The sequence below is a fragment of the Natator depressus genome, chromosome 11, assembly GCF_965152275.1.
Source record: "Natator depressus isolate rNatDep1 chromosome 11, rNatDep2.hap1, whole genome shotgun sequence".
Taxonomy (NCBI): Eukaryota; Metazoa; Chordata; order Testudines; family Cheloniidae; genus Natator; species Natator depressus.
In genome coordinates this window covers 11,487,965-11,508,498 of record NC_134244.1, presented here as the reverse complement: position 1 = coordinate 11,508,498, position 20,534 = coordinate 11,487,965, and the positions used below count along the sequence as shown (strand labels likewise).

General features: G+C 44.9%; 1 protein-coding gene across 5 annotated transcripts in view; it reads left to right on the top strand.

Annotated features, from left to right (window-relative positions):
- Positions 1-20,534, top strand: part of MYLK (myosin light chain kinase) — a 320,305-nt gene that overhangs the window by 223,206 nt on the left and 76,565 nt on the right. For 4 of the 5 annotated variants that reach the window (XM_074967150.1, XM_074967152.1, XM_074967151.1 and 1 more), the window contains 4 exons: positions 5,473-5,553; positions 5,915-6,774; positions 18,634-18,750; positions 19,506-19,592. In XM_074967150.1, coding sequence (XP_074823251.1) covers positions 5,473-5,553; positions 5,915-6,774; positions 18,634-18,750; positions 19,506-19,592 — 1,145 coding nt within the window. Of the gene's footprint in view, positions 1-4,633; positions 4,910-5,472; positions 5,554-5,914; positions 6,775-18,633; positions 18,751-19,505; positions 19,593-20,534 lie in introns of those variants that run through there. The other variant, XM_074967154.1, reaches the window with a different exon arrangement.

Here is a 20,534-nt window from a genome sequence, read left to right as displayed (position 1 = left end):
TCTGCCCAGTATGGTTAGTGAGTTTTCTTAGGGTTAAAACTTTGCATGATCTGGACATTGTTCCCATGTAACTGCCTCTGAGCAAAGAGTTGCCAAACTCTATTCTGAATCCTCACAACAAGCGTCCCTAAAGCTCCAGAGCTGCAGCTAGAGGTCAACTTGTTCGCCCTTTTTCAGTTAATTTTTAGAAAGCATAATTCACTCTGCAATCCTTGTTTCACACGCCACCACCCAGCAGGAATCTTCAACATGGCCCCTTACTTCAGCTAGCTGTGCTTTTTCTTTGCTTCCCACTTTCTGGGGACATGCAGGAAGTGTCAGACCTAAGGTACAGTGAAAATATTTGAATAGATCCTGCCAAGAAATTAGCCTTTCAAGATATTTTGAACATAAAAGCCGTTCCAGAGAAAACTGATCCTACAATTAGGACAGAAGCTATTTTTAAAATCACTTCGGGCTTCACAGCTGGGGTTTTGTTTGTTTTTTAAATTCTTTGTCATTTTAAAGATAAGTCCTGTGTAATAGTGTTCTGCAAAGCAATTCTACAGAGTCCAACACTTCCAACACGGTTCTTTATAGTGCAACCATTAAACTCAGCTACAGTTAGGGACCTATACATAATTCCAGCATTAGGAAGGTTTTGGTAACTCAGCTGTTGAAATCTGCCTCTGTCTGCTGTTTAGCATATAAGATCCCAACATGAGAGAGTTTTTATATATATAAAATAGGTTGCAGGAATGCCAAAAATACATATATATATGCCACTATCAACCTAGCTTGGAGTCAAACCAGCATCCTGTATGTGAAATGCTTAGTATCCTCTTACTAATCCTCTGAGCCATCCAGTCCCTCCTAAATAATAATAATAATTTGCACTTCTATCACCGTATTAATCTGAAGATCTCAAAGCACGTTGCAGAGGTGAGTAAGTCATATTATCCCCATTTTATAGATGGTGAAGTTAAAGCACAAAGGTAAAATCCTGCCCCCATTGAAATCAGTGGTAAAAAGCACATAAATTTCACTGGAGCCAGGATTTAACTCGGAGACTTAAAGCGATTTGACAAGGACACAGTGAAACAGTGGCAGAGTCAAGGCGTGAAGCCAGTGGTCCCAAATCCCAGGCATTTGCTAGAACCTGCAGATCATAAAAAAGGATTTAGGAAACTGCCTCAGGATGGTTTTATCTATCTAGCTACTTATGTGGCCCACTGTCACCATAGTATCCAAACACTTCCCAAGTATTTAAAAATAGAAATTGGAATAGAAATCTCTCTTCTTTTTTTTTTTTTTCCTCCATTCCCAGACTGCAGGAGAAATAGCTGGGTAGTTTATAGGACTTTTTCTTTACTTTGTTTATTTTGCATGTGTGAAGAACTTGTAGAAGGAAAGCTAAGCTGCAGTAATGAATGGGTTCTGCATTCAGTAATGAAAATGGTGAGGTCCATGGTCATTTATCTCATGTGGGAGTGACTTCCATGGTTCCTCTGGCACTGGTCTGCACTGGCTCTGCAACATTTCAGAGTGTTTCCATTCATGCTGAGAGCTTCTTGGAGGTGGGAAAGGAATATTATTTGGGTATCAGATGTTGCAAAAAGGTCCATTAAGATGAGCACAGAAGTAGCATCCCTAGGCTGAGAACATCAGGAGGGCTTCATCCACCAGTGCAACAAGTGCTGTCCCAGTACCATGCCTGGCTTGAAGCCTGGCTGAGAGGAATCCAGTATACTCGCAGCTTAACACGTGATGTTGGAGACTGTTGCTGTTCTCCTGTTTTCTTAATTCGCTTGCTTCCAGAGGAAGTCTGGCCACTAGGAAGCAGTTTAAAAGGTCTCTAGTATCAAGCAGTGGTTTCTTTAGGATTGATTGGAACATGGGAGGCTCGTGACTCCTCCATTTGGGGAGGCTGGGCAGGCTCAGACCATGGCCCCACCTGGAGGCCTGCCTCTGCTCGGCTTCCTCCCCCTGAAGCCCCACCCACACTCCCCACCCGGCCTCTTCCCCCGAGGCCCTCTCCTTACCCACACCTTCCCCCAAGTAGGGTTGCCAGGGGTCCGGTTTTTGACCGGAACGCCCAGTTGAAAAGGGACCCTTGCGGCTCCGGTTGGTACTACTGACCAGGTTGTTAAAAGTCTGGTAGGCTGCGCAGCAGGGGCCCCGGGGCTAAGGCAGGCTCCCTGTGAGTCCTGGAAGTGTCCGCCAGGTGTCCGCAACCCCTAGGTGCATAGGTGGCCAGGGAGTCTCTGTGCGCTGCCTCCACCCCCAGCGCCAGCTCTGCAGCTCCCATTGGCCGGGAACCACGATCAATGGGAGCTGTGGGGCAGTGCCTGCAGGCACAAGGGCAGCACATAGAGCCTCCCTGGCCGCCCATGTGCCTAGGGGCTTCAGGGACCTGGTGGCCACTTCCTGGGAGCTGCCATAAGCGCCACCAGGACCCCAAACTCCCCCCGCCCAACCCCCTGTCCCAGCCCAGAGCCTCCTCCTGCACCCCAAACCCCTCATTTCTGGCCCCACCTGGAGCCTGCACCCCCAGCCCAGAGCCCCTGTACCCCAACCTCCTGCCCCAGCCTGGAGCCCTCTCCTGCACTCCAAACTCCTCATCCCTGGCCCCACCACAGAGACCTCACCCCCACTTCTGCACCCCAACCCCCTGTCCCAGCCCAGTGAAAGTGAGTGAGGGTGGAGAAGAGCGAGCTATGGCGGGAGGGGGGATGGAGCAAATGGGGGCAGGGCAGGGGTGTTCAGTTTTGTGTGATTAGAAAGTTGGCAACCCTACCCCCAAGGCTCCCCCGTCCGTTATCACGTGTCTTCACCCCCTCTCCCGAAGGGTCACCCGCGCCAGCTGACCGGCTGCTTACCGCTTGCACGTGCCTCTTCACCCCCCTCCCGTAAGGTGGGGGAGCAGGGACTGGAAAAGGCAGAGTGAGGGCAGGCCCTCAGGGTGAAGAGGACGAGTGGGGCCGTGGGGGCAGAGTGTGGGCCGGGCCATGGCCCAGGCACCCTTTCAGCGGTGCTGTGCTCCAAAGGTGGCGGGCCAGCTGTCTGGGGAGGCTTAGCCTCTTATACCCGCCGCCCATGGGTTGGACTATGTTTTAGAGTTGGTGGCAGATCTTTCATCAGGGGAGTATCTATTCGCTAGGGCTACAGGTGTTCTCTCGTCTCTTACATCCAGGAGGGGCCGGGGGTCAGAGTCTGTGGTACTGCTCTGGATTGCAGTCAGTGTTCCATGATGAGTTGTGGTCATGGGCAGAGTTCTTGGAAGGAGGATTTTGTGTTTGGTGTCGTGGCTCCTGGCTTGTTCTTGGTGGCTTACAACGCCATTCCATTTGGGGGTGACCTCTGTGAAATAAGGTCATTCCTGTCAGTGGACAGCGCTGTGTTGTGGGGTTGAATTATTTGTAAGCACCCCATTGCCTGGTTACTAAAAACTACATTTTCTTTTCTTTCTTAAATAAACCAAAGGCAAACTAGTAACAAAAAAGCTGCATGATGGTGATGGTAACCATTATAATTTTATAATTACCATTATAAAAATATAGCCTCCTGCTGGATCTTCTGAATTGATTCTAACCACTATGTCATACTGTGCTAAGTCACAGAGACTTGGACCATTGGTGTTGAATACTATAGTATGTTCTAAATCAGGGGTTTTTGGCCCAAGGGCCACATTGGGGTTGAAAAACCATATGGAGGGCCAAGTAGAGAAGGCTGTGCCTCCCCAAACAGCCTGGCCCCCGCCCCCTATCTGCCCCCTCCCACTTCCCGCCTCCTGACTGCCCCCCTCAGAATCCCTGACCCATCCAACCCCCCCTGCTCCTTGCCCCCTGACCACCCCCTCCTGGGACCCCTGCCCCTAACTGCCCCCGGGACCCCACCCCCTATCCAACCCCCCCTTCTCCCTGTCCCCTGACTGCCCCGACCGCTGTCCACACCCCCGATCACTGACAGGCCCCCAGGACTCCCTCGCCTATCCAACCACTTCCTGTCCCCTGACTGCCCCACCCCCCAGAACCTCCACTCCATCCAACGACCCCCTGCTTCCTGACTGCCCCCTGGGACCCCCCGCTCCCCGCCCCCTTACCATGCCGGAGCCAGCCACTCCACCATGCTGCCCAGCAAGAGCAGCAGGCCAGAGCGCTGGCGGCACGCTGAGGCTGCGGGGGAAGGGAACAGCGAGGGAGGGGCCGGGGGCTAGCCTCCCAGGCTGGGAGCTCAAGGGCCGGGCAGGACAGTAGTTTGCCCACCTCTGTTCTAAAGGGTGTTCATATAAACAGGGCCTGTCTAGGAAAACGTTTTCTAGTACTGTTGAAAAATTGGCCAGGCAAACTCTGTTTAACCTGAGCTACCAGAAACTACTTTAAAATCCATATTTAAAACTTCAGTGCATAATGGGCCAAAAGGGGTTCTGTGGTGGTCTTACTAAGTAAAAGCCTTTTGAAAAGGGAAGAGCTGGGGAAAAACCTCTACGTTCACATGCACATGTCCTGAGAATGTTTCCAGAGATATATATCATCTTTGTTTAAAAATAAATCCATCCAGGAGTTTCCAGTCCAGTTGGGAGTTTGTGCCTAGACTGGAAAGGACCAAAAATCCACCCACCAATAAAATATCTCCATGGTCTTTAATCATTGGAAAGGGGTCAATTTTGTGTTTTGGTTTTTTTTTAAATGCCAACACAAGGTGCAGTCAGGATGACTGTACTATTGCCAGGGACGTGAACTTCAGCACTTGGAGTCTCCTAAGTTAAGTGGAGATGAGCAGTTTGCAGCTAGGAGAATATTACGTCTGCTGGAGAAGCATAGTGGGGGAAGGGAAGCACTTTAATGACTTCTTTAATGGGAGCCATTTACAAAAGGCATCTGTGGCATTCCTCTGCAAAAGGAAGAATAAAGGCTCAGCACCATATATGGTGACACTTTTATGTTTTTTAATATAAACATGTACAGGCTGGAGCAATCCATGTGGATTGGGTGTGCGGATTGGTTGGTTGGGGAGGGGCAAGGGGGAATGAGACCCTGCTTTTACTATCTTAGCGTTCGGAAAGTTAAAAGCTTGGATCTGAACATATAAACACTAGGGCAGAGTTGGAAAGATTTTAAACATTGCAAAATAGCCTCTTCCTCTGCCTAGATTTTCCAGCTTTTATATTTGTTTTTCTTTAGCTTGTTTGTGTGGGGCTGTTTCATTCTTTAAGTGTGCTTTGGTTTTGGTTTAAGAAGGTGGGTGGGAGTGTTTGTTCATTCCATAATGCAAGTAACAGCCAATTGGCAACAGCTTTTGGAGATACCATTCATCCAGACACATAGTAACCTAACCAACTTAGCCATCCACCAGGATACTGAGCTCAGAAAAGGAGAGGGACACGCTGGTTTTGATGTATTTTAGTGGAACGCAAAGCAATTTAACTCAGGCATATTGTTCTGGTGGGGGTGAGGAATATCCTTCTCTTCCGATTTCCCTTAAACTTTTCAGGAACCAAGTTGGAGAATGCAGCTGCCAGGTGTCTCTGATGCTGAGAGAGAGTTCAGTTTCCGGAGGAGAAATGCACAGAGAGTGAGTACAGTTCCCAGGGACTTGCATGGGTGGATTTTGTCTATTTTTGCTATGCTAATTCTCTGCCCTTCCAGACCCAGGCTGGCTTCATTTCAGCCTAATCCCCAAATGTGACCCAACAAATTGTTTTCATCATACAGTTGAAGCATATTGTACCAAGCCAGTGTAGAAATCTTTTTTTGTTTGTGCCCATATATGGCTCCTGAAGTCATCACTGATGCAATAAACTAATGGAGTGTGCTCCTCTAATCAAACTTCCCTTCTATAAACACATTTCATCCTTGCTCTGAGATTGTTTCCTGACATTTTAAACCAGCCCCTTTCCTGGCTGTCTCTTTCTTTTTGCTTTTGCTGATCACAGTGGTAGGGAACCAGCCAGCTCTGGAGAACGAAGAGATGGTGGTGATCATGGTGTACTAACTTTCGGCAGAATCAGTGGCTTCAGAAAGAGCGGTGGTGACACCAGACCAGCTGAGGAGGAGCAGGAAGACGTTCGAGGGGTACTCAAAAGACGAGTGGAAACCCGGGAGCATACAGAAGAGAGGCTTCGACAGCAGGAAGCAGAGCAGCTTGATTTCCGTGACATTTTGGGGAAGAAAGTCAACACTAAAAGCTTTTCTGAGGAGGAGCTGAAAGAAATCCCAGCTGAGCAAATGGACTTCCGCGCTAACCTGCAGCGGCAGGTCAAGCCCAAGACCTTGTCGGAGGAGGAAAGGAAAGTTCACAGCCCTCAACAGGTGGACTTCCGTGCGGTGCTGGCCAAGAAGGGCACCCCCAAAGTCTCCTTGCCAGAGAAGGTGCCACCCCCTAAACCAGCCACCCCAGATTTCAGATCTGTGCTTGGCTCGAAGAAGAAGCCACCAGCTGAGAATGGCAGCACCAATGCCCAAGCTCGGAACACCAGCACCAATTCTGTGGCTCAGAATGCCAGGACCAACTCTGAAGCTCAGCATGCCAAACCAGAGGTGAAAGAGGAGGAGAAGAATGACACAAACTGTGCACATGGGTGCTCAATGGTAGATGGTGGAATAATTGAGAAGAAAGTCGACAGCAAAGGAATGGCACCATCATTTACAGAGAAGCTCCAGGATACTCATGTAGTGGATGGTGAAAAATTAGTGTTACAATGTCGGATTTCCTCTGATCCCCCTGCAGCTGTCACCTGGACTCTAGACGGCAAAGCCATCAAATCATCAAAGTTCATTGTCATCTCTCAAGAAGGTAATTAAAAACACCAACTGGATGGCACACTGTTACATCCACCGCTTGATTAATAATGTTTACTTTATTAAATGCAATGCAATACTTTATTTGAGTGCTATGCCAGTAACTGACTCCAGATGCATAAGTCTTGTTATTTCAGTGGTGTGCACAATGAACAGCATTGTTTGACACGTTTCCTGTAGATTCCCCTTTAACAACTTGCAGATGTAATTTTTATAAAATTGAACATCTTGCATTCTTGTTAAATGCTGTTTATATTGTTAACCGTGTTTATGGACCCCGTACATGGTGTTTATTTAAACTGAACTTAGAGGATTTATAACAATGAAAAACCAAATAACATTATTGCTGGTTTGTAAATTTTGATTTAAATCTCATGTATGTTAATTTTTCAGGCTGGTTCTAATTGAGTTCAGACTCGTGAGAGGAAGGGGGGATTGAACTGTAAAAAGTTGTTACAACTCCAACTTATAAAGCAGCCTCCAAGATCAGAGCTGGGAGACTTAATTCCCAACGCATTTAACTCAGATGTATTTAATTGATGTTATACCACTTGAAACGATACCAATGCCGTGCACAATGTTGCAGCATTCCAGAAAACTAACTTGAAACGTTCTAAATTAATTAATCTATTTCACAGCTCTGGGAAATGGACCAGAATTTGGCAAAAACCCTTAAAAACAGTGGTGTCAAATTATCAGAATCATTCCTTTGCTATGTTCTGCAAACTGAATAAACAGACTGTCTTGAACTGGTTTTCTACAGTATGAAATGGGATGTTGTCTCTAGTACAACACATTTTGCAGGGGACAAAAATAGGAAAATGTAATATCAGTAACACAGAATGAAGTCCTTATTGTTTGTTGGCTTCATAAGGCACCTTTAGATGTTATGCAGAAAATGACATGGTCCTACAGAACTCTCAGCAATAAAGTGATGGTGGTAATAAGTGACTCAGCCTTCTACAGTATCTGTTCTCTTATCTATGTTTCACTGTATAGCTAAGTCACAATAGTGAAACTAAATCAGAACCAAAATACCATACCTAGGTGGACCACCTAGAGTAACAAGTTACTGCACAGTGATCTGAACACAAAAGCAACTTCTGGACTCCTTTATTTTAAGCTCGTGGGAGCTAGAAGTTTTGCAGAGGTAATACTATCTTCACATAGGTACCAGGTTGGTGCTCAGATACCACAGTGATGGGCACAGTGCCAGTAGCTACATGGAGTGGAAGATGCACCAAGCGCATGACTTCTTTCGTGTACCTGAAATGGTATAATAATTTCATTGACAAGCATCAGCCCTACTTGTCAGTGGGTGTAGGCTGGTTGTAGGCTCTCACCTTAGTGCAGAACAGGGATGGTGTGTGTATGTATGTGTGAGGGGGTTGAAAGGGTGGGAAGCCAACCTTGAATAACCCTCATCCTGAGCTGAATCCCTGCTTATGCAGAAAGAAGCCCAGGTGGCACGGTTTCAACTCTGGCCTTGGCTGCAGTTAGTGTTCATCTCTCCCCACCGCGACCCAATGCAGAATTACAGCAAACAACCTGACAGTACAAATCTCTCTTCCAGACAGTCATTTTCCTGAATTGCACTGGAGCTGCCTCCTGGGCCCAGTTTTATGTCACAGTGCTTTTTCTGCATGAAGTTGCTTTCTTGCCTGATGGAGATGGAGTACTAAGAAATATTAATGTTATAAAGGGGGTTGTGATGTGGTGTGGTTGAGCTAGAAACCAGAACTAGCTAGAACTCCCTGTGGTCCGGATTTTCCAGGGAGAGGAGTGATGCTGATGTCGGCCTGTCAGCTGTCCTGACTGATGGGTTGTTAAAGCCTCCCAGTGTAATGGGGCTGGTGCAGCAGCATTGAGTTGTGGTGCCACATGGCTGATATTTTGTCTTGACCTCACAATAGAGCAAGTTCTTGCCACGAGACTGAAAAGAAAAGCTCATGATGAGAGGAAAAGTACAACATTTAAAGATAACCATACTGCAAGGAGTAGGAGCTCTGGCCCAGATTTTTTAGCTATTTAGGCATTGGTCTGCTCAGCAGTGCCACACATTTTATCAGCAGTTATGGAGCCTATGACTAAGGCTATGGCTGCACGACCAAACAGTCTAGACTACGAGGATGTGGACAGCAGTACGCGCCAAGGTGCTGCTCAGTAACGTCCTGTGTGGATGCTGCGGGCGTGTACTAAAAGGTTCCTAGTTCAAATTAATGTAGTCCTGTTTGAAGAATGCTATGTTAACGTGAACAGTGAACCTTTTAGTTTGCATCCGCAGCACTGTTAGTGGAGTGACAACACATCACTTAGGTGCACGCTGCTGTTCACACCTCCATTGTCTGAACTGGGGAGCAGTGTAGACAAGTCCTAAGAATCATTTTCCAAAGTGAATTGGGCACTTAGGAGTCTAAATCCCACTGAAAGGGGCTTAGGTTCCTAAGTCAGTTAGACATTGCAGTGCTGAGTGGAGCAATATTTAAATACCTCTAAAAATCAGCGCCACAGCCTTTCTCTTCCAGTAGTAGTGATACTATTAGCTCATTGGTATTATCTTTAACTTGGTTGGCTTTTGGAAGCTACCCACTGGTACATTTTGAATCAATATCAGCTGGCTTTGGAGCTGGGCGGGGAATCGTACTGCTGTTCTGCAGTGAGCTGCTTCCATGCCTGCTGTGAATTAAATAACTAGAGTTTCATGATCCTCATTCAAAGCAAGTGCCAATTATTTTGGTGATTTATTTTCTTTTTCCACAAATAAGGGTTTGTAAATATTTGAAGGATGTAAACACCGAGACTGGAGAGGAAATAATTAGCCTGCTAAAAGGACATATAACTAGCAGCTGCAAGGTAGATAGTAAGGAAGGTCAAATTTAGGTTGAATATCAGGAGAGAATTCTGGACAGTGAGCTCTGTTGTCCTATGGGATAATCTCCCAGAGGAAGTGGGGGACCCCACCACATTTTAAATCCAGATTGGATGTAACAGTAGTAAGTGTACAAAGGCAGCGTGGGTCAGGGAACTGGGTTGGTAGTCCAGAGACGTGGTTCTGTTCACTGACCTGCTGCGTGGCCTTGGATGCATCGTGTCATCTCTCTGTGTCTTTATTTCCCCTCCAACCCTTTGTCTGTCTTGCCTAATTAGACTGTAAACTTTTCACGGCAGGGACCCTCTCTTACTCTGTATAGTGAGGCCTTGATCTCAGTTGGGGCTTCTAGAAGTTGCCAGAATATAAATAACAACAGGGAACAGCCCTGCACTGAGAAGGGGTTAATCTAGGTGACCCAATAGGTCTTTTCCATCTCAAGTTTATATGCATAAAACAGCAACAGACTGGGTTATTTGCAGGTTAGAACTCTGCATTACCATGATGAAGACCCAGGTCCAATCTTTGTGGGTGGGAGTGCTACACAAGCAGCCTGCTCCCTCTTGGCACCTTGTCCTCCTGCAGCAAGCCCTCCGCCAATCTACAAGCAGCATTTAATGGGCTCTGCAGATAATCCTGTTCAGTCGTCCTCAGCTAAAAGAAGGTTGATGCAATGGGGAGGAGAGGAATTAATAGCAAAGGGACCTAGCTCACGTTAATGAGCTTAGTTCCTGCAAAGCTATTTTTGAGTGCTAGGGTATCATCTGGCTCTCATTGTATTCAACAGTAAAAATCCTAGTGGAAGCAGGATTGAGCCTATTGTCCGATATTTCTCCCTTTCTTCGGAATGTATACTACCCTTAGATTTGATGGCAACATTTTAGTTGATGGCCGTCAGGGGTAGAAAAGGAGATCTCTAAGAAAGAATACCATAAAATGTATCCCACCGTTACTGTAGCCTCATTGTGAAGCTCACAGAAATGGCACACACCTAGTTAATGAATCAGGATCTAAGGCTGCATTGGAATAACCTACTGCCAGAAGGAGAGAGACCTTTACCTGCCCTTTTGCATAGCACACACCTGTTCTCGTTGATGTGGGCTGATTGCTTATAAAGCATGCAGCATCAGTGACACATGAACCTGGCACAATGCCACATTTTTGCTCTTTTGAAACCAAATTAAAACACTCCAACATTACTGGAAAGCCAAAGAGGCTTCAGCATCACTTAAGTTATTTGACCTCCATGTGGCCAAATTTACCACTGGGGTAAGCACATGGAAAGTAAAGTAACATGGCCACCTGCCATACGCCAGTGATTTATTGGTTTAGGAATTGCAGGTTAAAAAGTGTGGATCTTAGACACACACACACACACACACACACACACACACACACACACACACACACACACACACACACACACACACACACACACACACACACACACACACAAATCTCTTCTGACATCTAGGTTGTACCAGTGATCTGAACTCTTCCAGCTGAGTGTAACAATCCTTTGGAAGGAACTTCCCCTACCGTGTTTGTCCCCTATTCGTAATCAGCCCTTTCCTCTGCTAAACAACTTTCTACTGAAATGTCTTCCTCCTCTTTTGAAGAGGCTGACCCCATAAACTCTCCTTAAACCAAGTCATCCCACCAGCAGGCAGGAATGATGGGCCCAAGCTGTGAAGCTCTGAATCCAGATCCAAACTTCCCTAGACCTTAGAGGGTTACAAACCAGAACATGAGCTCCAAATCCCATTTCTGATTCTAACATCTCCAGCAAACAAGAGATAACACTCTGCTCAAGGAAAGCCTGTCAGGTCCTTGCCCTCTGTACTTGGCCCATGACTTTGTCATGGTCTAACTATTAAATAAGGCTTTCAAAATATTTCTCTAGGTTAAAGTGCATGTTAGCTATAAAAATCAAGAGCCTGGACAGCATGATATTGAACACTATCTCACAATCACAACATACTGTAGCTAAGAACACTGGCTCTTCCTTCTATCTGCCATCCCAGCATCAAAACTGTTAACATCATCACTGATTTTATTTTTCTTATTCAATTTAGGTACCTTCATACTAACTGCCTGTCTCCATGCTGTTAAAGGAATGCTTCCTCAAAGAGGAAGCTGCAAGGTTTAGTTTTTTAGGTATGGGTTCATTTGATGCTTGAAGTATAATTTTTATGGGAGGGTGAGATAGGATTTCCAGTTTTTCTTTTACTAATAGATTTGAGTGGCTGCTATTTGCATATGGTGGAGGTCACTGCTGGTTTTTTTTTCATAATTACAGTTTGTGCTTTTAAATGCCTGTCAAAGGTTCCGTTGTTTTAGCACTTGGGATGGGCACCTTTCTTTGTCTATCTTTACTTAAAATAAATAAATAACTGATAGAAAAGATACCCAGGAGGTGGAAAATGTTACTCAGGTTAGACATAAGTACATCTGTATAGTTAAGAGACATTTGATTTTAGTTCACGTTGAAGTGTGAGCATGCTCCCTCTTTTTTAGCAGGTGAGTTATTGGGGGAGTTTGAAAGTCAGTGTGGTAGATCCTGGATGGACAGATTTGGAGGCTGGATGGATAGTAGCAGCATGGAACAAAATTACTTTGACTATAAACTACTTGGGGGAGGGATTATCTTTTTGTTCTGTGTGTATAGCGCCTAGCACACTGGGGTTCCAGTCCATGACTAGGGTTCCTAAGCACTATCACAATACTAATAATAACCCCAAGGCACAGAGACTATTAGGGGAGAAGGTGATGAAAGGAGCATTGAAGTGGGGTCATTGTTGGAGAGGAGAGATGCAAATAGGACTATGTCAGAGCTGGGTGATTTGCCTTTGTAATTAAATTCTGATTTAGTGTACTCTGCTATTTCTGCCTAAGTGCACCACCACCACTGTGGAATGATCCTGTCACACTCCCTGGAGTGGTTCACAACTGTGAATGCCAACCTCGGGGCAGATTGCCAAAAAGCAGGGCAGAGACCCTAACTGATGGTATGTTCTATAACTAGATTTCACCAACCCAATAACAAATGTGAACTCCTGAAGCACTATATCAGTCTCACCATGGAGTTACAGACAGTCCCCTTGGGCATTCCAGGCTATCTTGCCTCCCAGACAAGCTGGACTTAGTGATAGTTGATTGCTATACATCAAAGATCACAAAAGATTCAGGTTGCTTCCAGTCGCAAGAGACAAGTCACTTACCCCAGTGCCACTTGCACCTCAGATCTCACACTAAAGATTGAGAATTTATTAACTAGAAAAAAGAAATGAGAGTTATTTACAGATTAAAGTAGGCAACATATATTACACAAATGAATTTCAGTCTATGGGTCCAAAAGGTGACAGAACTGCAGCAATCTGTCTACACCACTGAATGAATGTCTTTTAGGGCTAATCCAGATTGACTCCGGAGATCTCTGCTTCTGTTTCATAGCTTCAGCCCTGTGAGAGTCCAAACAGCCAAAGAGAGAGAGAGAGAGAGATTTTCTTGTCAGCTTTTTTTATTTCCTTCTTCCAGAATTCAAGTTGATGGGACGAGCACTTTTGCATGTAGTCTCTTCATGGACGTGCAGGGGCAATTAACAATGTCTCTGAATTGTGATATCCCACAATGGTGCATTTAGTTTTGCTAGGCCTTCTTGATGGTTAGAAGACCATCCCTCCTGACTGAATTCACAGTTTCCAAGAAAACATTTCCTTATAGCATATGATAGAGATATTGCAAGTGAGATTAATACATGTAGCCATTTATAAGCATTATGTAACATCTAAACACCTGTTATAATTCCAATACCCATCTTAACCATACCTAACACAAAGGTGAAACAGACAGATTTCCAGCAATGAATTTGTCATTGCTCAGCTGAGGCCTAAAGCCTTGGCAAGAGTGGCACTTGGTCTGCCAGCGTCACAGACCCTATACACAACCTGGGCCTGAAGGATAGTTGTTTTTACCTGGGCCTACATCAGGTGACAACAATGCAGCTTGGCATTCACCGAGCAAATATGAGGTTGTGCACCAGAATTCCCATTGCTTTGTCCAGAACATAGCTCCTTCACTGCTAGTGTTCTTTTCCCGTCCCTGTTGCCGGGACAGCATGAACAATTGTTGATCTTGTTAGTAATAATGCCTTTAACAACTTCGTTGTGACTTAACGTTGCTTCTAAGTCCTCCTGTTAATCATGCATGTCTGACTGCTAAACCAGTACCTGCCAGGATAAAATCCTTCCTTTGTCAAAACAAACGAAAAATGTTGATAGGATAATTCCACACCTGTACACCACAGATTTTACCTCCCTTCAGGTGCATTTTCTTGTGCCTAGCAAATAATTGCATTTGATCCCCTATATGTATTATTCCAAACACCACAGTTCCTTTGATATATGTGACATCTTAGGCTGAAAAATGTGTAACCTCCAGGAACTGACTGGAAACACATCATCATGAACTAGGACACTCAAGCTACCTACACCTGTATTCAGGAGAAAAAACCAACTACATAAATCTGAACACTCTAGGAAAGGTCAGAAGAAAAGCAGCTGTGGAATCTCAAATGACCATGGCACAGCTCTGCTAAAGCATCCCAAATGGTCCTTTATGTATGATTTCCACCCCCATCATATTGTGGTTCCAGTTCCTCCAACAAAATAAAATGACCTTAGTCATAGGCTCCAAATTTTATCAGCAGTTATGTTATATTTACTTCCAGAAACTGTTGAATAGTGTCGAGCCTTGTACAAACCCCTGCAGAACCCAACTAGAAACACCCCCATTCGATGATGATGATTCCTCATTAACAATTACTTGAGATCTGTCAGCCAGCAGTTCTTAATTCATTTAACATGTGGTTTATTGATATTTTATAGAGAGAGCTTTTTAATCAGAATCTCATGTGGTACTGAGTTAAACACCTTACAAAAGTGTAAGTATATTACATCTACACAATTACTTTTATCAACCATGCTTATAGTCTCTTCAGAGAATGAAATTAGGTTTGTTTGATCAGAACAAGTTTTCATACAACCGTGTTGACTGGTGTTAATTATATTCCTATCCTTTATCAGTACTTTATCAATTGAATCCCCTATCAGTTTGTCCATTATTGTGCCTGGTATTGATGTTAGGCTAACCTGCCCAGAGTTTTACCCAGGTCATCCCACTTGTACTTTTTTAATATTATCACAGTATTAGCACTCTTCCATCTTCTGGAATTTCCCCACTATTCCAGTATTTATTAAAAATGAACATACTCATTCCATCGATCTCCTCAGCCAACTCTTTTAGGATTTTGGGTGCAAGTTATCTGGGCAGGGCCATCCTTTACCCATACGCAAAGTACACAGCTGTGTAAGGCACCAGGAAACTTGGGGCACCAATTTTCCTAGTGCCCTGTGCAGCTGCGTGCTGCTCCAGCCCCTGCCTCACCTCTTCCCCATGGCCCCGGCCCCTGCCCCACCCTGCCTCGCCTCTTCCCACCCCTGCTCCGCCTCAGCCCTGCCACCACTCCACCCCTTCCCCAAAGCCCCCGCCCCTGCTCCACCCTCACCCTGCCTCTTCCCACCCCTGCTCCGCCCCAGCCCCACCTCTTCCCGTCCCTGAGGAGTGCAGCAGGGCCAGGCCTACACTCACCGGCGGCGGGAAGTGCAGGGACGCAGCCCCAGCCATGCCGCCAGTGAGTGCTGGGGGCTGGTTCCCCCCGTCCCCCAAGCCAGTTCCCCCCCCCCGGAGACCTGGGCCCAGCCCCCGCGGAGGCCTGGGCTCCCCCCATACACACATACCCGTGGGGGGGGCTGCGTAGGGCCCCAGAATAGCTAGGGACAGCCCTGTATCTGGGCATGCTGATTTTAAAATGTTTATCCCTAGTGGATGATATTTAACATTCTCCTTAGTTACTAATGGATTAGTAAGAACTTCATCATTTGATCTGAGATCACTCCCATGGGAGATAAGGAGTCAGGGCTTTCGCTGACTAGAAGTCAGGACAAGCAATTTGATACAAGCGGTGTTGTTTGTTGGTTTGTATACTTGTTTTGTGTTCTGGAGCTTGCTGACTGTACAGCTTCATGGAAGCAATGCAGCAGCTGGAGGTATTTTGCTAAGTTTGCAGTATTCTGGTTAAACCACAAAATCCTGAAATAGGCCCAAAACCCTAGAAAGGGGGTTTGTGTTTAAACTTGAACCACTTGTAAACTGTCTGCTTACATCTTCCTTACCCTGCCACAGCACGACTACAGAGGTCCCAGTTATAGTCCCTGAAAATGTCTCATCCAAAGCATTTGTATGAGCTCTCTTGCATGTGCACTATCCTCAGTGACAGTGTTCTCAGTAGTGCTGATGTGTGAGCTTTAGGGGGTGTCATCAATTGGCTGATTACTGTGAACAGATCTGAGCAGGACAAAATTCATTGTGAAGTTGTTCCCTCAGCAGGGATTTGTGAGATGCCAAGATTCAAAATACCCAGCTGGAATCACCCGGCTGAGCTTTCTCAGAACTATGAGAAAACAATCTCTGTGCAGGAGGTCAAGAAGGGCTTTTGCAGAGGAAATACCAAATACTTCATTGAAAGACATTTGGCCTCCTAGACCAGGGAATTGAATATAGCCCTCGATCACGGATCACAGGCCTTTTGGAAAGTTTTGGGTTTTATTGTTTGTTTGTGTTTTTGTCCCTGTTGAACCCAATCAGATTTTTTTGTTTTTGTAGTTAAGGACATATAAATATTCAATGTTAAGTTCTATAAGGAAAGAAAGGGCAGACCAAGACCTAGACACTAAATGAGAAAATACTTTCCAGGACAGTTTGCAGTATACAGTAGGTATACTGTAGGGGCACTGGACTGGGAGTCAGAAGATCTGGATTCTGTTCCCAGCTCTGCTACAGACTTGTGTGATCTTGGGCAAGTCACTTCACCTCTTTGAGCATCTCTTTCTCCTCCCACCCTTTACCTGTGGTGTTTTTGTGTGCTAATATGTTATCTCTTTGATGCAAGTTGTAGAACTCTATAAATTATTTGGAATTAGTCTTAATATACACTCAGACTCTGTCTGTGACCTAGAAAAGACTACCTTGAACGTTGTATGTCATTGCAAGCAGCCTGTAAGAGCATTTTTTTAATGCTTCTCCTCCATTTGCTGTTTGTGCTGCGTTTTGAGTTCAAACCTGATTCTTGAGATAAGTCATATGGGGGAAGACACTCATTTCTTTTCCTGTGACTGGCAGAGCCTATATACTACGTGACTAAGAGGGTCAGCCTCTCTCATCAGAAATAATTTTCATTTTGTTCCTGGGGGGTGGGGGAAGATAGTATTTTAATCCATTTCCCCAATCTAGCTGAGAGTCCAAAAAAAAAATTCATTCTGTCCTCCTCCTCCTCATGCTTGTCTCACAAAGCAGTTGCATTGAGAAGTCTCATTACATTTCATTTTGCTTCACATCATGACATACCCTTTTAAGAAGGGGGATTTTCTCTATATGAAGAGTTCAGTTGTTGCATCAGAGCTGAAGCCAAATCTTTGTGTATCCCTGGGGGGAGTCTGTAATCTTCTCTGATACTCCTGTCATGGTGAGTTGACCACTTTTAAGGGAGTTTGGGCTCAGTTTCACCAGTGATTGGTTTACTTCTCAGATCATGAGAGTCATATGATAGGGATGTGTGTGACCAAGAGGCAGGCCTGCTGGGAGAAGAGAGGCAGTCAGTACTTAACCCAGAGAAAGAGAGACTGACCAGTAGGAGGTGCTGGGGAACGGTACAGTAGTCAGAGGGTCCAAGAGAGCTGGACAGGCCTAAGAGGAAGTACGACATGAGACTCCAGGAGTGATAAATAGAGGATAAAAGAGGCTTGGACAATCAAGTACTGTTGGGCTGAAGGCCCAGAATTTCTACCAAGGTGTGTTTAGGGGCCCAGACTGTGCTATCCAAAGAGAGAGGAAGGAAAGAAGCAAGTCCTCTCTTTCACCTGAGAAAGCTGCTTGCTTGTGTTTGGATTTTGCTTTAAGGGGGCTAAGTCACTCAAAAAGCATCAAAGCAGCATATAAACTGTGGGGAAAGGGAGGATGTGCCCAGAGTTGGACTGAGTAAGTCATTGGTACAGCCTCTACCTGTTGGAAACAGACTCTTGGTTCACAGAAAATAGCATGTTTTAAACAGGAAATTTGTTTCCCTTGGGTTAGAATTCCATGGCCACAACAGAATTGAGGCAGAATCCTGCATTCTGTCCCTGTGACCCAATTGAAACCAAGTCTTGCATATTTTCCTCTAGGAATGCATTTGCTACAGCGATACCTTTGATAGTGCTGACGTATTGGCCTTTTTATTTTTTTGAGAGCTACCATTATACTTGTTCTTTGAGCCATGCCAACAAAATGAAAGTGACTTTTGCAGTATCATTTTCAAGCTTAGGCACCTATTTTAGGTTACCCATTTTCACCCTTGGGTACTGAGATGAGACCAAACCAAAAGCCTGCATCTGATCAATTTGCAGAAGTCCTGTTGTCTGTAGTCTTAGACTGTAAGCTCTTTGGGGCAGGGACCATTTCTTTGTTATATGGTAGTACAACACCTAGCACAATCTGGCCCCAGTCTCAGGTGGGGCTTTTATGTGCTGCTGTAATACAAATAATTATTACTACTAACATAGGTTTGTATCTGGCTCTCGCATGCATCTCTACCGAAAGTTCATTTTAGGTGCTTCAGTCCTCTTTTGAGAATCAAGAGTAATTTACTTATTTCAGCCTTCATATATAAAGTGTTCATCACTACAGTGAATTTGAAAATTGGCCTCTTAGTTTAATGAAACATATCTTCTAGCATAGAGATACCAACAACATTTAAGGAACTGTGATCTCCTACGGAACTCAGTATTGCCAGTACAGTTCAGCCACTCTGCTCCATCCCTGCTAGCAACGCTGTGCTTTCAGAATTTGCAAAATGCAATGTCCCTCTGACCTCTCTTTCCTTTGTGTTAGGGTCACTGTGCTCACTCACCATTGACAAGGCCTTGCCTGAAGATGTGGGCCAGTACCAATGCATAGCTGAGAATGCAGCTGGGAGAGCTGAATGTGCTTGCAAAGTGTTGGTGGATGGTAAGTCCTTTCCCTGATGAGGAAATTCCTTCAATAAACTTCCTCCTTCTTTCCATATGTGCTCTTTCCCAACCTCATCCCTCACTAAATTGCAAAAAATAGCTGCCTGCTTCCTCCCTGCATTCTTTCTGTGAAAATCATAACTTAATCCCCACAACAGACACCCCAAGCAGAGAACCAGCAGAGAGCTGAGCACTGGGGATGCTTTGGGGTCTAATCCCTCTTTGCTCCTGCTGCCCACTGGGTTTCTAAAATGGTTTTAGAGCAGTTAGTATAGAGAGTTGCTGGGCCTATGAGGATTTGCCTCTCTAAGCTCTCTGCATTCTGTCAGTCCATTTATAGGCGATCTGAGTTTCTTTGGTTAAAAGCCTCTTTTATGCCCCTCCGTCCTGAGCTGTGCTGAGAGCAGCTCAGGCGCAGCCCCCCTTCTTCTCATTGGTTAAGGAAGGCCTGTCATCCTTGGTAGTGTCCCCGTTAATCAGAGCAGTTAACGGTATGAGCTTTATCGAGTGCCGCTGCTTCTGAACAGCAGAGAGCTTTCCTTCCTTGTTTGTCCCTCTTGTCTTTGGAACTTGGCATTCCCCAGCAACTGTGAGCAGTAAATCCTGTGTAAACAATGTGCAAACCAACAGTTTTGCCCAGCTTTGCAGGAAGACCAGAAACAAATTTATGACGAATGAGAGGAATATCTTCCCCTCCCCCTCAGTTCTTAAATAAGATGAATATTTTATTATTACTTTTGTTTTTAATTTCAGATCCCTCACCTACAAAGACCCCAAAGTCTGCTGAGAAGAAGACCAAAAAGTCAAAGAGCTCGCTTCCCCCTGTACTCGCAACAGAGAGTAAGTGGTGTAGTGATTTAACAACTTCCTTTTCATTGGAATCATGAGTGCTTGAGCTTCAGTGGTACTTCCTGTGTATAGGCACAGTAATGAAGGCAGACAGCTTGTGTTGTTTCTTTAACCCTTCCATGCAGGTCATGCGAATCGAGAGTTTGTGCCTTAGGGAGAATGGAAGGGAGAGGCAACACTTTTTGACACATCCTACTCAGTTCTCAGTTCCCATCATGATGCAGTAAACTTACCACACAGATTCCTTTCTGATTGCTTTCTAAAAGGAACTTGGAAATTCTCAAGTGGTTTACTGTCACTGCAGATTCAAGACACAGTATATTTCTTGTATGGAGAAGAGAGGGTACTGCAGGTGGCCCTGTAACCTGAATAAAATGTCATCTGTACCATAGTCTGCTCTATTTTTCTCCACTTGAATTGGATTATGGGGTTTGTGCACTTTTTGTTTCAAGCTAAGAAGGTTCGGTTTGTTGGAGTGTTAATTGAAATGACTGTTGTCACTAGCCATAACCTGGAAAAATTCCTAGTGTATGTCAGTAAGATGCACTACATTTCTTTGCAGTAACAACACACTTGCATCTCTGCATATGTCAGCAAGGTTAAGGAGAAAAGTGATTTTTGAATTAAACATTAAAGCTATTAACATTAAAGTGTGGTAATATACAGTATTTTATTCCAAGTGGCACTGCAGCATTTAAAAGGAAGAGCAGCAGAACATATGATTTCCTAACATAGAGATGTCTCCCTGAAATGAACCTAAATCATTTAATACACTAGCTCTTAAAGAAGCTGTAGAGAGAAGATTGTCTTTAAATGGAAAAATTGTGTCCTCTTCTTTAAGATGTTTCCTTGTGTAACGTGTTTCTAATGGAGCCACAAAATAATATAATCATCTGTTTAAAAAAATAGTCTGCTTTTCTGGTAAACGGAGTA